Raw genomic sequence first — 13,201 nt, 5'->3', positions numbered from 1 at the left:
AAAAATACAAAAAACTAGCCGGGAGAGGTGGTGGGCACTACAGAGTCCCAGCTACTCGGGAGGCTGAGGCAGGAGAATGGCGTAGACCCGGGAGGCGGCGCTTGCAGTGAGCTGAGATCCGGCCACTGCACTCCAGCCTGGGCGACAGAGCGAGACTCCATCTCAAAAAAAAAAAAAAAAAAAAAAAAAAAAAAGTCAGGAAACAACAGGTGCTGGAGAGGATGTGGAGAAATAGGAATACTTTTACACTGTTGGTGGGACTGTAAACTAGTTCAACCATTGTGGAAGACAGTGTGGCGATTCCTCAAGGATCTAGAACTAGAAATACCATTTGTCCCAGTGATCCCATTACGGGGTGTATACCCAAAGGATTATAAATCATGCTGCTATAAAGACACATGCACACATATGTTTATTGCGGCACTATTCACAATAGCAAAGACTTGGAACCAACCCAAATGTCCATCAAGGACAGATTGGATTTTATTTTTAAAATCATGTTTCTTTCAGTTGGGATCTGATCATATATTACTGTTTCTATTATTTGTTCTTTTGAAGTTTGCTGAATTTCTGGTTTTACATATGCTCTTTCTGGGCAAGGAATGTTTCATTGGCACTTAAGGAAGGTGTGCAATGTCAATTGGTTCTACCCCTTGAAAAATATTGAGGTTTTTTATCGCCTTACTTTATTCTGCCAACTTAAATTTATATGGACTGGAAAGTCACTGAAATCCACTGTTAACCTGTTTCTGACTATTTCTCTTTGAACATCCTGTGCTTTTTGCTTTACGTATCAATGCTATATACTTGAGACATTCGTTTTCGTACCTATTACATCTTCTTGCACCCCTTATAAAATGCTCTTCTTTTCCTCATTTACTGACATTTTTAATTCAAACATATTTTATATTAAGATTATGATCCCTGCTTTATTTTTGTTTACATCTGGCTGGTATTCCTTTACCTTTCACCCTTTCTAATTAACTTTGTTTTGGTTATATATTTTGGCATCAGCGTACAGTTAAATTTTTTAGATCCAACCTGAAATTATTTTCTTTTACTAGATGAGCTTGGCCCACTCGACTTTATCATTATAAGTGTGTTTGGTATTAATTTTATTCTATTATTTTAGGCTATACAGTTTGCTTTTATTGTTTTGAAATACCCATTCACTGTAAGGGCTACATTTGTCTTTGTTTTGTATGCATGCTTCCTCTCATGTTTTAGAAGATTTTTTTCTAGGGTTACTTTTATAACTGTAACTTTGTGTAGAGTTCTAACACTCTGTTTCTAGTCAGTGTCTACTAATTCCCTGGTATAAGCACAATGAAATTAGTGTATTCCTGTTTCTTTTCCCTTTTCTCTTTCTCCTATACCATGTAATTTATTTGATTATGTTATATTAATCTTTCTTTTATACTGGTTTGTGTACTTATACATTTATTATGTAATTTATCAGGTTTAAATAATATCTTTTAACATTCAGCTATAGAAGATGAGGAAGTCAACACATACTTCCTCCTGTCTCCTTTCTTGCTAATTATAAACATTTTACTTTTTGAGATTTTAAAAACATTTACATTTTATTTCATACTTATAATTTCCACAAATGTTTTAGTCTTAGACCTATAGTTAAATACATTTAAGATTAACCATCAGTTTATAGACTGCAGAGTTCCCATTTTTCTTTTTGTTGACTGAAGTCTGTTTCTTAAAAAAGCTTCTGTTAAAAAACAAAACAAAACTCTAAAGTCTGCTTTTTTCAACAATGGCTAATGTTTGTAACTTTCCTTGAATTCTCAGATTGTCAACTTGACTTTATATATGAATATTATATGTGAATAATGGTCTAGATAGTTTTAACAATTTTGGATCATATTTTCTTTCCCCAGAGGCTGCAGGCATGTTTTTCATTACATTCCAGCTTTGACTGCTACTTTGGAGAAATGATATACCATCTTAATTTATTTCCTTTAGAATTGACTGGATTTTGTTTGTTTTTGACTAGGCTATTCATTTTTTTAATCATTGATATTCAGTGATATTCCAGTGGTATGTAACAGTGCTGGCATTCTGTATGACTGTTTCCTGGGACAAGGTGTGCACTTTTGAATTGTAAATTCAAGTGTTTCTGTAATTTTTTAATTAAAATTGAGTTTTAAATAATTGTTGTTTTTTGCTTTTTTGATTTCCTCCTTTGGTGATTCTATTGTACATAGATTGGATCTCCTTTGTCTCTTCTCATATCTGTCATTTTCTCTCTTTTCTCATTTAATCTTGTCATCTTTTAAAATACTGTTCCTGCATCTGTCTAATTTTTTTTCATTGTATTGTTCTAATATATGTATTTTTTTGGTGTAGTGATTTTACATTTCTTTAACATCTTTTCTTTCTTCTTCCAGCTTGTATTTCTTATCTTTCTTGAAATCTCTTCCCTCAGCTCTTATATTTTTACTCTGTTTTCTTATTTTATATCGGAAAATGCCTCCTTAAGTTTTTTTTTTTTTTTTTTAATTTTTGGAGAGGCTGAAGTGTTTGGTAACATTTTTCTTTTTTATTATTATTTTATTTTTTTAAGTTCCAGGGTACGTGTGCAGGACATGCAGCTTTGTTACATAGGTAAACATGTGCCATGGTGGTTTGCTGCACCTATCAACCCATCACCTAGGTATTAAGCCCAGAATGCATTAGCTCTTTTCCCTAATGCTCTCCCCTCCGGCCACCTCCTGTGACAGGCCCCAGTGTGTGTTGTTTCCCTCCCTGTGTGCATGTATTCTCATTGTTCAGCTCCCACTTATAAGTGAGAACATGCAGTGTTTGGTTTCCTGTTCCTGCATTAGTTTGCTGAGGATAATGGCTTCCAGCTTCATCCATGTCCCTGCAAAAGACATGATCTCATTCTTTTTCATGGTTGCATAGTATTCCATGGTGTACATGTACCACATTTTCTTTATCCAGTCTGTCATTGATGGGCATTTGGGTTGGTTCCATGTCTTTGGTAGGTAACAATTTTCATATGTTCAATGGCAACATTCTTTGATGGAGTGAATTTTATCATCCATTTGTCTTTCTTGTTTCTTTACCTCTTTTTTCTGGTAAAATCCTTGTTTATATGCTATGCAAGTTTGTTTTAATCCTTAAATGAAATGAGTTTTTGCCAAACTATATATTCACAAGATGCTTGTATCTTGCAAGGCTAAGACATGATTCAGACTAGCAGTAACCTACCTGGTGATTCAGAATTGGGGGTAAATTATTTTAGCTTTTACTTGTATGTAATGAATACAGACAGGTAACTACAACTGTGAGAACTGATGTATTTTTTTCTATCTTTTGCCTCCAGTTTTATGCTTTGTCTATAGCCTGTGTACTTAAGTCTTCATTTAGCCTTTTCTCTGCTTCTTGAGTTCAGTTCAGGATCACAGAGGATTATGGTGCCATACTTTACACTGTATACCCATTATTGCAAACAAGAGCTTTGGTTTTGTTTTTTATTGATTGCCTCCCTCCACCCAACTTTTTTTTTTTTTTTTTTAAAGAGAATTATACTCGTTTAACTCTTCTACAGTCATGGATTTCCTCTCTCTGCTTCTTGTCACTCTCCTATTTGATCTTTACTGTTCTTGAATCCATCCAATCTAGTTTATGGATTCGGGTTGTGGACATTTACTAGTTTCTTTGAAGATAGAATCTGTATGTTTCTTTTTCTGCTTGTTTTGGAAAGAGAGAAATTCTGAGAAGAGAACGTTTTGGATTTACTCGGCCGTGTTCAAACCAGAAGTACACTTTTTGCTTATTTTCCCCAAGGGTTTGTCTTGCATAATCTTTACAAATAGGTTCTTGCAGCTGGGGGGTGGGTTGGAGGAGGGAGGTCCAGAGTGGTAATGTTACCTGTGCTTACACCTGCAAATAAAGGTGAATGTAGTGAAAGAGTAAACAAGTGTAGTGTGGCCTGAGGAGCACAAAATTCCTTACTTGTACAGAGGGAATGTGGCAGAGGGCTGGGCAAGTCGAAGGAGGTCTGTTTCTTTTTTCTGAATAAATAAATTATTGGGAGGAGTGATGATTTTCCTCCTTGGATGTTTCTTTGCAGGAACTCATGCAGCCAGAATCTGGGGCCAATGGAACAGCCATTGCTGAGTTCATCCTGCTGGGCCTGGTGGAGGCGCCAGGGCTGCAGCCAGTGGTCTTTGTGCTCTTCCTCTTTGCCTACCTGGTCACGGTCGGAGGCAACCTCAGCATCCTGGCAGCCATCTTGGTGGAGCCCAAACTCCACACCCCCATGTACTTCTTCCTGGGGAACCTATCAGTGCTGGATGTTGGGTGCATCAGCGTCACTGTTCCCTCAGTATTGAGTCGTCTCCTGTCCCACAAGCATGCAGTTCCCTTTGGGGCCTGCCTTACCCAGCTCTTCTTCTTCCATCTGTTCGTTGGAGTGGACTGCTTCCTGCTGACCGCCATGGCCTATGACCGATTCCTGGCCATCTGCCGGCCCCTCACCTACAGCACCCGCATGAGTCAGACAGTCCAGAGGATGTTGGTGGCTGCATCCTGGGCTTGTGCCTTCACCAATGCACTGACCCACACTGTGGCCATGTCCACGCTCAACTTCTGTGGCCCCAATGTGATCAATCACTTCTACTGTGACCTCCCACAGCTCTTCCAACTCTCCTGCTCCAGCACCCAACTTAATGAGCTGCTGCTTTTTGCTGTGGGTTTTATAATGGCAGGCACCCCCATGGCTCTCATTGTCATCTCCTATATCCACGTGGCTGCTGCAGTCCTGCGAATTCGCTCTGCAGAGGGCAGGAAGAAAGCCTTCTCCACGTGTGGCTCCCACCTCACTGTGGTGGTCATATTCTATGGTTCAGGTATCTTTAACTATATGCGACTAGGTTCAACCAAGCTTTCAGACAAGGATAAAGCTGTTGGAATTTTCAACACTGTCATCAATCCCATGCTGAACCCCATCATCTACAGCCTCAGAAACCCTGATGTGCAGAGCGCCCTCTGGAGGATGCTCATGGGGAGGCGGTTACTGGCTTGGGGAGGTCTCAATTGACCTTTTCTCCCTGCATCTTTTGTACTAACGGAAAAATCTTCTAGAGCCAGAAACAAGGAAAAAATGGTTCAGACTTGTTTCTGTTTCCATGGGCATAAGAAGGACTTTTTGTAGGGAATAATAGTTTTCATTTCTTAAAGCAGCCCTGTCCAGTTATAGGCAATGAGTGTATAGGATCTGCCAAACCAGCCCCTTAGACAAATTCAACTTCAGGCACTGTGTTCTCTCCTTGCTGGCTAGAGGTGAAACCTAGGAAGCTGTGAATGCTCGCGGTTCATGTCCCAGAGGGAACGACTCTTTGGTTGGTTACAGCCCGAGTTGCCAGAAGTACCCCAGAAAACTCCCCCCGAGAAGTCATATTTTTCCCTCAAGTTCAGGTATGCTTGGTCTGTTTATAAAACATAGGTCTAGAGATGAGGATTGTTTGATTTCTCCCATCAGAACTCTATAAGCAAAAATAAAACAAAAAGAAACAAAAACAAAAAAGTAGCTCTTTCTATTCCCTTTAAACAAGGACCCCATAGCATAGACAGGGGACAGAGGGGAAGCTGTATGGTTACGTATTCTCTAGTAATTCTGGAGCACCTGATGCCTGTGTGCATCTCGCAGACTTGTTTCTAAACGCTAAAACTCCATTAATACGTGTTGTATATCTTATGATACAAAAATGAATTTTGCTCATTTTTTTCCCCATGTGTTTCACATTTTTTGAGAAGATAATTTATAATCTAGAAAAGATAAGAATTTATAATCTAAGCATTATTTATGTATTTCAAAAAACCCAAGACTCCTCAATATGAAAATTTCTCCAAAACTCTTACTCTTAGTCTGCAAACCTCCTTGCTGAGATAATCCATAACTATAAATGCAAGTCGTATGGTGAGGAGTCGCCCTGAATGTCCCTTCTCAGTAGGGGAGTGTGCCTCTGACCCAGAGCATTATCTCAACGTGCTGGATGTTAAACCAGCCGTGATCTCGCTGTATCTTCTTTCTAGCCTCGCATTTAGGGCTCATTGCCCACCCCTGGCAACTCTCCTGTGCCACTGCTGGTTCCCAATGCCCCTCCCTAAAACTTTCCTTTGACTGGCACCTGTGACTTGGCTTCTCCATAATATTTTATGGGGGTAAGGGATTGAACAGACGCAGTAAGATAGAGAGAAACAGAACAGACACAAAAGAGGGAAGCAAAACAAGGTTGGAGGAGGAGAGTTGGTGGGAAAAGGAAGTGGAAAGATGAGGAGTAGGGAGAATGGGAGAGAATTGCAAGTGGAGGGGTTGAAAGGGAAGCATGGCCATATTAGAGAGGAGCAGATGGGGTTCACAGAATGGGGAATGTGAAAGAATGGAGGAATTGGGTAAGATGCTTTGAGACTGCTGAAAGATCAGAGGAAGAAAGTGGGGAAATAAAATAAGTGGGTCACACATGAGAGAGGTGGGCTTCCCATTCTGTGTTGTCCAGCAACAGCCAATTCCAGTAGCCCTGATGCCATCGTTGTAGTCCATCTTCTCTACTAAGAAGGAAGTGATTGATATTTTAAGTTATGCTAAATGTACAAAAAAAGTACAACAAGGACTCGTCTTCTCTTTCTCTAAACAGAAGTGCTCCTAGGATGTCAGGAAGAAGGTTTACTAGATGAGAAAACAGAGAAGAAAAGAGTGCTGGGTATTTTCTCCAGCTGCATATCTAAAATGTCATCAAACTTTGTGACAAACTGCCCAACTTACACTCCCTACCTTTTGAGTCATGCCGGCTGACAGTGTCAGTAAACATAGGAAAAAGATGTCTTTTTCTGATTCTTACTGTGTCGTCAGACAGACTGCAGGGACACAAAGAGTGAGTCTCCTTCAAGGGTCAAGAAGACTGTTGGGGAAGACCTGGGATATGGTTCCCATCTCATCCCTTCTCTCATGCACGATGCGCTTGACCTTGAACAAGTTGATTAGTTCCTCTGGGTCTGTTCTTGACCAAAAGCACTAGGTTATATTAAGGTTCTTCCACTGCGAATGTTCTCTGAGTCTCTTAGTTTGAATGAATAGAAAGACTGGATCTGTTTACCCTGAGAGAGCTACCACACCTTCCACCATCACTTCTTTTGCTACACGTAACACCTGCAGCAAAACTGAGCCTGCTGTTTATCTCCAAAGATCTGGTGCCTCTGGCATTTCGTCCAGCTGGCTATTTACTTCCAGCCTCAAGGAAAGATTTCTGTCTTGGCCTTGTCACTAGGGTAGACTGGAGCAACTGGGTCCAACATCATGGAGAATGGCCAAGGACATGATTCCCTGGTCCCTGTTCACCCTCCAGGATCATACAGCTTCTTTATCAATTTGGGAGATTCCATTTCTTTTGGAATTTTTTTCCCCTTTTATATTCCAAACTGGAAATCTCCTTGCTACTTAAAAATTCTATTATACATGTAATGCATCATGTTGTAAATGTCCAAACAGTACGGAACATCACCAGCCTTCTGCACCATCCCCACATTAATCTCATCTTTAAAAGTAACTACTGTTAATAGTTTCATGTTTAGCTTTCCAGACAAATGAACATACACGAACACACACACACACAAAAACACACACACATTCAAAACCATACTGTGTTGTAATCTTACTTTTCTCTATGTTACATAGTATATTCTTACATGTCAGTCTAAAAATCTATCTTACCCATTTTAAAGGCTGCATAATATTCCATTTATATAAAATTATAATCTATTTAACCACACCCCTATTGATGTAATTTAGTTCCTGTTTTTGTAACTGCCAATAATACTGAGATTAATATTTATATATCTATCTGAATATCTGAAATTATTTCCAGTGGCTAAGTTCATGAACATGGTTTATGTGTTTGTGTATAAGAACATGTTCACTATAGGAAATAGAAATGCAAAGTTAAAGTTTAATAAGTATTCTGCCTTTGTATTTGCCAAAAAATGTACAGCATTTTACATCCAGATTGGCAGTGTATGTGAATGCTTGTCACTTCACATCTTTGACCTCATTGGATGTTTTTTATATATATATATCTCTTTATATTTGAAAATTAGATGAAATATTGTATTATTTTTAATTTGAATTTCTTTGATTATGGGTGTGGTTGAATACATTTTTACGTACAGTCATGTGTCACTTAACGACAGGGATACATTCTGAGAAATGCATTGTTAGGTGATTGGGTTGTGGGAACATCGCTTCCACCTGTGTAAGAGTGTACTTGCACAAACCTAGGCGGTATGGTCTAGTAAACACCTGGGCTATATGAAATAGCCTGTTAATAGCCTATTGCTCTGACCACTGCCATATATGCAGGCTTTATTGACCAAAACATCATTATACTGCACATAACTGTATTTATTTGTTATTTGTATTTCTTCTTTGCAAACTTCTTTTTCTTTTGTGTGTGTGTGTGTGTGTGTGTGTGTTTCCCTTTTGGTGATAGTTTATCTTTTTGTAAATGATTGGTAGAAACACTTTCTGTTTTAAAACGGTAATTCTTTGCCATATATGTTGCTAACATATTTCCTAATTTCCCATTTGTCTTTAACTTTGTTTAGAGTAACTGCTGCCCAAATTAATTTTATATTTTATGAACTTTATCTTGTTTTATGTCATGCTTAGGAAAGAGAACTTTTTCATCTAAATGCTGTATAAATATGTGTCTGATGTTTTTCTAGTATTTTTACATTTCTTTTTAAGTCAAACATTTAATATATTTAGAGCTTATTATTGTGTATGTTCTAATTTTTTCCTAGTAGATAATTGTCTCAGCACAATAAAATATAAGTTCAATTACATATACAGTATATTGATATTATATATATAAAGAAAAACATAAATTCAGCAAAAGTAAAAATATTTTAACTGAGACAAATGCTGCCACCCATGAAGCAAGTTTGCAGTTCAAGCCTCGCCAAGAGAATTACCTATCAAACATGGGAAATGACACATGGTAAATAATCTAATCGAGAATCTCCAGCAGAACAGAGTATTCGTAATATCCAGGATACAGTCCAGAATTAATATATGAAGAATCAAGAAAATGCAACACATTCTCCAGAGAAAAGAAAATCCAGCAAGTCCAACTCTGAAATGAACTAGATGTTGACACTCACAGGCAGAAATTTTAAATGGCTGTTATAATTACCCCAAATTAGGTAAAAAATTAAAACAAACATGGTTTCAAGGAATGAAAATCTCAGCAGAGAAATAGACACAATACTGTGTACACATGGATGCAGAGGGGAAGGATAGACAATGGAAAATCAGAAATGGGAGGGGGTGGATGATGAGAATAAATTACTTAATGGGTACAGTGTGCATTATTTGAGTAATGGGAAGCCTAAACGCCCTGACTTGACCACTCTGCACTCTAGGCATGTATCAGAAATGTGGGGGGATGGGGGGTGGGAGGGGGGTGGATGATGAGAAATTACTTAATGAGTACAATGTACATTATGTGAGTGATGTCCCCATCCCAAGATCTCAAACTTTAAAGTCTCCTTTACCATATAAAGTAGATTCCAGTGTTTAGGCGGGATATCTTTGGGGCCCATTCTTCTGCCTACCACAAGATGGATTAAAGACTTAAATGTAAGACCTAAAACCATGAAAATCCTAGAAGAAAACCTAGGCAATACCATCCAGGACATAGGCTTGGGCAAAGACTTCATGTCTAAAACACCAAAAGCAGTGGCAACAAAAGCCAAAATTGACAAATGGGATCTAATTAAAGAGCTTCTGCACAGCAAAAGAAACTATCATCAGAGTGAAGAGGCAACCTACAGAATGGGAGAAAAGTTTTCCAATCTGTCCATCTGACAAAGAGCTAATATCCAAAATCTACAAATAAACAAATTCACAAGAAAAAAACCAACCCCATCAAAAAGTGGGCAAAGGATATGAACAGACACTTCTCAAAAGAAGACATATATGCAGCCAACAAACATACGAAAAAAAAAAAAAGCTCATCATCACTGGTCATTAGAGAAATGCAAATCAAAACCACAAGGTGATACCATCTCATGCTAGTTAGAATGGTGATCATTAGAAAGCCAGGAAACAACAGATGCTGGAGAAAATGTGGAGAAACAGGAACACTTTTACACTGTTCGTGGGAGTGTAAATTAGTTCAACCATTGTGGAAGACAGTGTGGTGATTCCTCAAGGATCTAGAACTAGAAATACCATTTGACCCAGCAATCCCATTACTAGGTATATACCCAAAGGATTATAAATCATTCTACTATAATACACATGCACACGTATGTTTCTTGTGGCACTGTTCACAATAGCAAAGACTTGGAGCCAACCCAAATGCCCATCAGTGACAGACTGAATAAAGAAAATGTGGCACATATACACAATGGAATATTATGCAGCCATAAAAAAGGATGAGTTCCTTTCCTTTGCAGGGACATGGATGAAGCTAGAAACCATCATTCTCAGCAACTAACACAAGGACAGAAAACCAAACACTGCATGTTCTCACTCATAAGTGGGAGTTGAACAATGAGAACACATGGACACAAGGAGGGGAAGATCACACACCAGGGCCTGTTGTGGGGTGGGGGGCTAGGGGAGGGGGAGAGATAACATTAAGAGAAATACCTAATGTAGATGATGGGTTGATGGGTGCAGCAAACTACCATGGCACGTGTATACCTATGTAACAAACTGCACGTTCTGCACATGTACCCCAGAATTTAAAGTATATTAAAAAAAAAAAATCTACTTCGTAGAATTGTGAAGACTGATAGACTCCAGGCTTGTTAAGTTCTTAGAACGTTACCATGTACATGACAAACACTCATAAATGGTTTCTGTTTGTCTGTTTTTGTTTTGTTGTTTTTTTGAGATGGATTCTCACTCTATAGCCCAGGCTGCAGTGCAGTGGTGCGATCACAGCTCACTGCAGCCTCCACCTCCTGGGCTCAAGCGGTCCTTTCATTTCAGCCTCCAGAGTAGCTGAGAGAACAGGCACGCACCAATGTGCCTGACGGATTTTTGTATTGTTTGTAGAGATGGGGTTTTGCCATGTTACCCAGGCTGGTTTTGAACTGGGCTCAAGCGATCCCCGCCTCACTCTCCCAGTGCTAAGATTACAAGTTTGGGTCACCACACCCAGCCACAGATACTCATACATGTTATCAATTCATATGTATATAAATTGTTGAACCTCTGTGATATTCACAGCAGTGCTCTGGAAGAAGGATATCTCATTTTACAGATGAGGAAACCGAGGCCCCAAAACTGACTTCGCAGCTTGTACAAAGTCAAACCACTAATAATCAGAAGAGCAGGTTTGTCTATTCTGCTTTTTCTACTGCACCAGCATTCCCTGGTGGGGGAAGAAAGATCCCTGTCTCTTAGGCGAGGGGATGTTGGCTGAGCGTGTGTTAGTGGGAAGGGGAGTCAGAGGAACACACGCCTACACCTTCCCACAGCCTCTGTTCATTAACCTGCGACCTTCACCAGGCCTGTCACTTACTCAGGGGCTGGCTTAGAAAATCACGTTGGTAGGCAGCCTCCCAGGGGTCCTTCTAGCATCCTAGGGCTCGTCTCCCACCACCTCCAGAATCATTATAGGATCCCCAAGACACAGTCCCAGTGGCCCCACTAACAAGGCCCCAAGAGAGAAAGCGCCACACGACTGAGGGCTCAACAGGAAACCAGCTTTGAAGCAAGCTTTCCCCTCTTACCTCCCTTCTGAGGCCTGCTTTGGGCTTGTCACAGCTCACATGCCCTGGCTGACATCTGGGAAAGAAAATTTCTCCTTAGAAAACCCATCTAGAGGCCCCAGCTGCACCTCTCCCTTCCTGGGGGACTTTGAGGACATGGACAAGTCCTGCAGGCCTCAGTGACCCACCATTAGGCAGAGCGGACATCATCCGCCCTAACATCCTGCCCACAGAGCCGGGGCTGGAGGCAAAGCCTTCCTTGTGAGAAAGTCTGAACACCAGAAGGTGTGAGGCGTCGTCGCCATGAGTATGAAGGGCCTGAGGTGTCTCCTTTTCCATGTCTGTCTCCCCAGCCTTCTCTCTCCTAGGAGGGCCCGCTTCTGAGCGCCCCGGAGGACAGCGCTGTGGTGAAGACAGCCCCGGACAGAGAGGACAGCAGCCCGAGTCCTCTCATTTCTCAGACACAGCCCCTCACTCGCTCTCCGGGAGGATAACGCTTCTTTCCTGAGGGAACCTCAGTGGCTTCTGTGCCCGTTCCAGGGTGAGTATTCGCACGAGTCCTTCCTCTGCCCCTGCAGAATGGAGAAGGGGCTTCTGTTGCCATCAGCTTCATAAACCTGGTGCGATGGGTGCCCTGAAAGGGAAAGCCATTTCGGGGAGATCTGGGACGATAGCCCGGAGGTCCTGGGGTCTTTTGTGGTTTTTTCCCTCTCTCAGATGGAGCCTGTTAGCGTGAGTGTGGGGAGATGCTCAGACCAGTTCACTGCCCACACCCGCTGCTTCAGGCAGCCGGGAACCCTCGCTCCAGCGAAGGCCTTGAGCCTTGTCATGTTGGGCGCATGAGGGATGGGCTGGGGTTCCAGAGCAGGGGCTGTCACAGCTCGTAAGGGAGCCTCGAGGGTGGTCGTGCAGGAGGGCTCCCCAGTGGGCCTCGTGGGGACCCTGTCAGACCCTCGGGGTGTCTCAGGGTGACCTGAGGTCATCCCAGAATCCCCCCGGTTTTAAGCAATTGCATCTGCAGCTGTCTGAGGGTTGGCAACAGCTGTTTAGTGGTTCTTCTACCCCAACCATGACTGACTGGTCTGGAAGGTGTGGCCCCTCCTAAGGGCGGTATTGTTTTGGGAGGTTTAAGTAAAAAGAAGCAGGTGGATTGGTCCATGACCTGCTTGTCCCATTAACACAAAGGAGTCCCTGCCACAACCTTGCACCCTGCACTTAACCTGTACCTCCCCTAAAGCATACTAGGCCAGGACAAATTCCAGTGTGTCCAGAAAGTCTTCCTTGACAACTCTACCTCATACCGATGAAATTGTACACATTTTAACCATCCATTTATTTATTTATGAAATATTGGGTAACAGCCAGGCACAGTGACTTACGCCTGTAATCCCAGCACTTTGGGAGGCCGAGGCGGGCGGATCACCTGAGGTCAGGAGTTCGAGACCAGCCTGACCAT

The 13,201-nt window shown here is 41.2% G+C and overlaps 1 protein-coding gene across 2 annotated transcripts in view; it reads left to right on the top strand.

Moving 5' to 3' along the window:
• LOC721435 (olfactory receptor 3A1) overlaps positions 1-13,201 on the top strand; it is a 60,407-nt gene that overhangs the window by 39,626 nt on the left and 7,580 nt on the right. Inside the window, exons 2-3 of one of the 2 annotated variants that reach the window (XM_077970081.1) lie at positions 4,094-4,871; positions 12,114-12,290. In XM_077970081.1, coding sequence (XP_077826207.1) covers positions 4,100-4,871; positions 12,114-12,253 — 912 coding nt within the window. In that variant the 5' untranslated portion in view covers positions 4,094-4,099 and the 3' untranslated portion in view covers positions 12,254-12,290. Of the gene's footprint in view, positions 1-4,093; positions 5,107-12,113; positions 12,291-13,201 lie in introns of those variants that run through there. The other variant, XM_077970080.1, reaches the window with a different exon arrangement.

This window comes from Macaca mulatta, chromosome 16, assembly GCF_049350105.2.
Source record: "Macaca mulatta isolate MMU2019108-1 chromosome 16, T2T-MMU8v2.0, whole genome shotgun sequence".
In the NCBI taxonomy this organism is placed as follows: domain Eukaryota; kingdom Metazoa; phylum Chordata; class Mammalia; order Primates; family Cercopithecidae; genus Macaca; species Macaca mulatta.
This window is presented reverse-complemented; position numbering and strand designations above follow the sequence as displayed.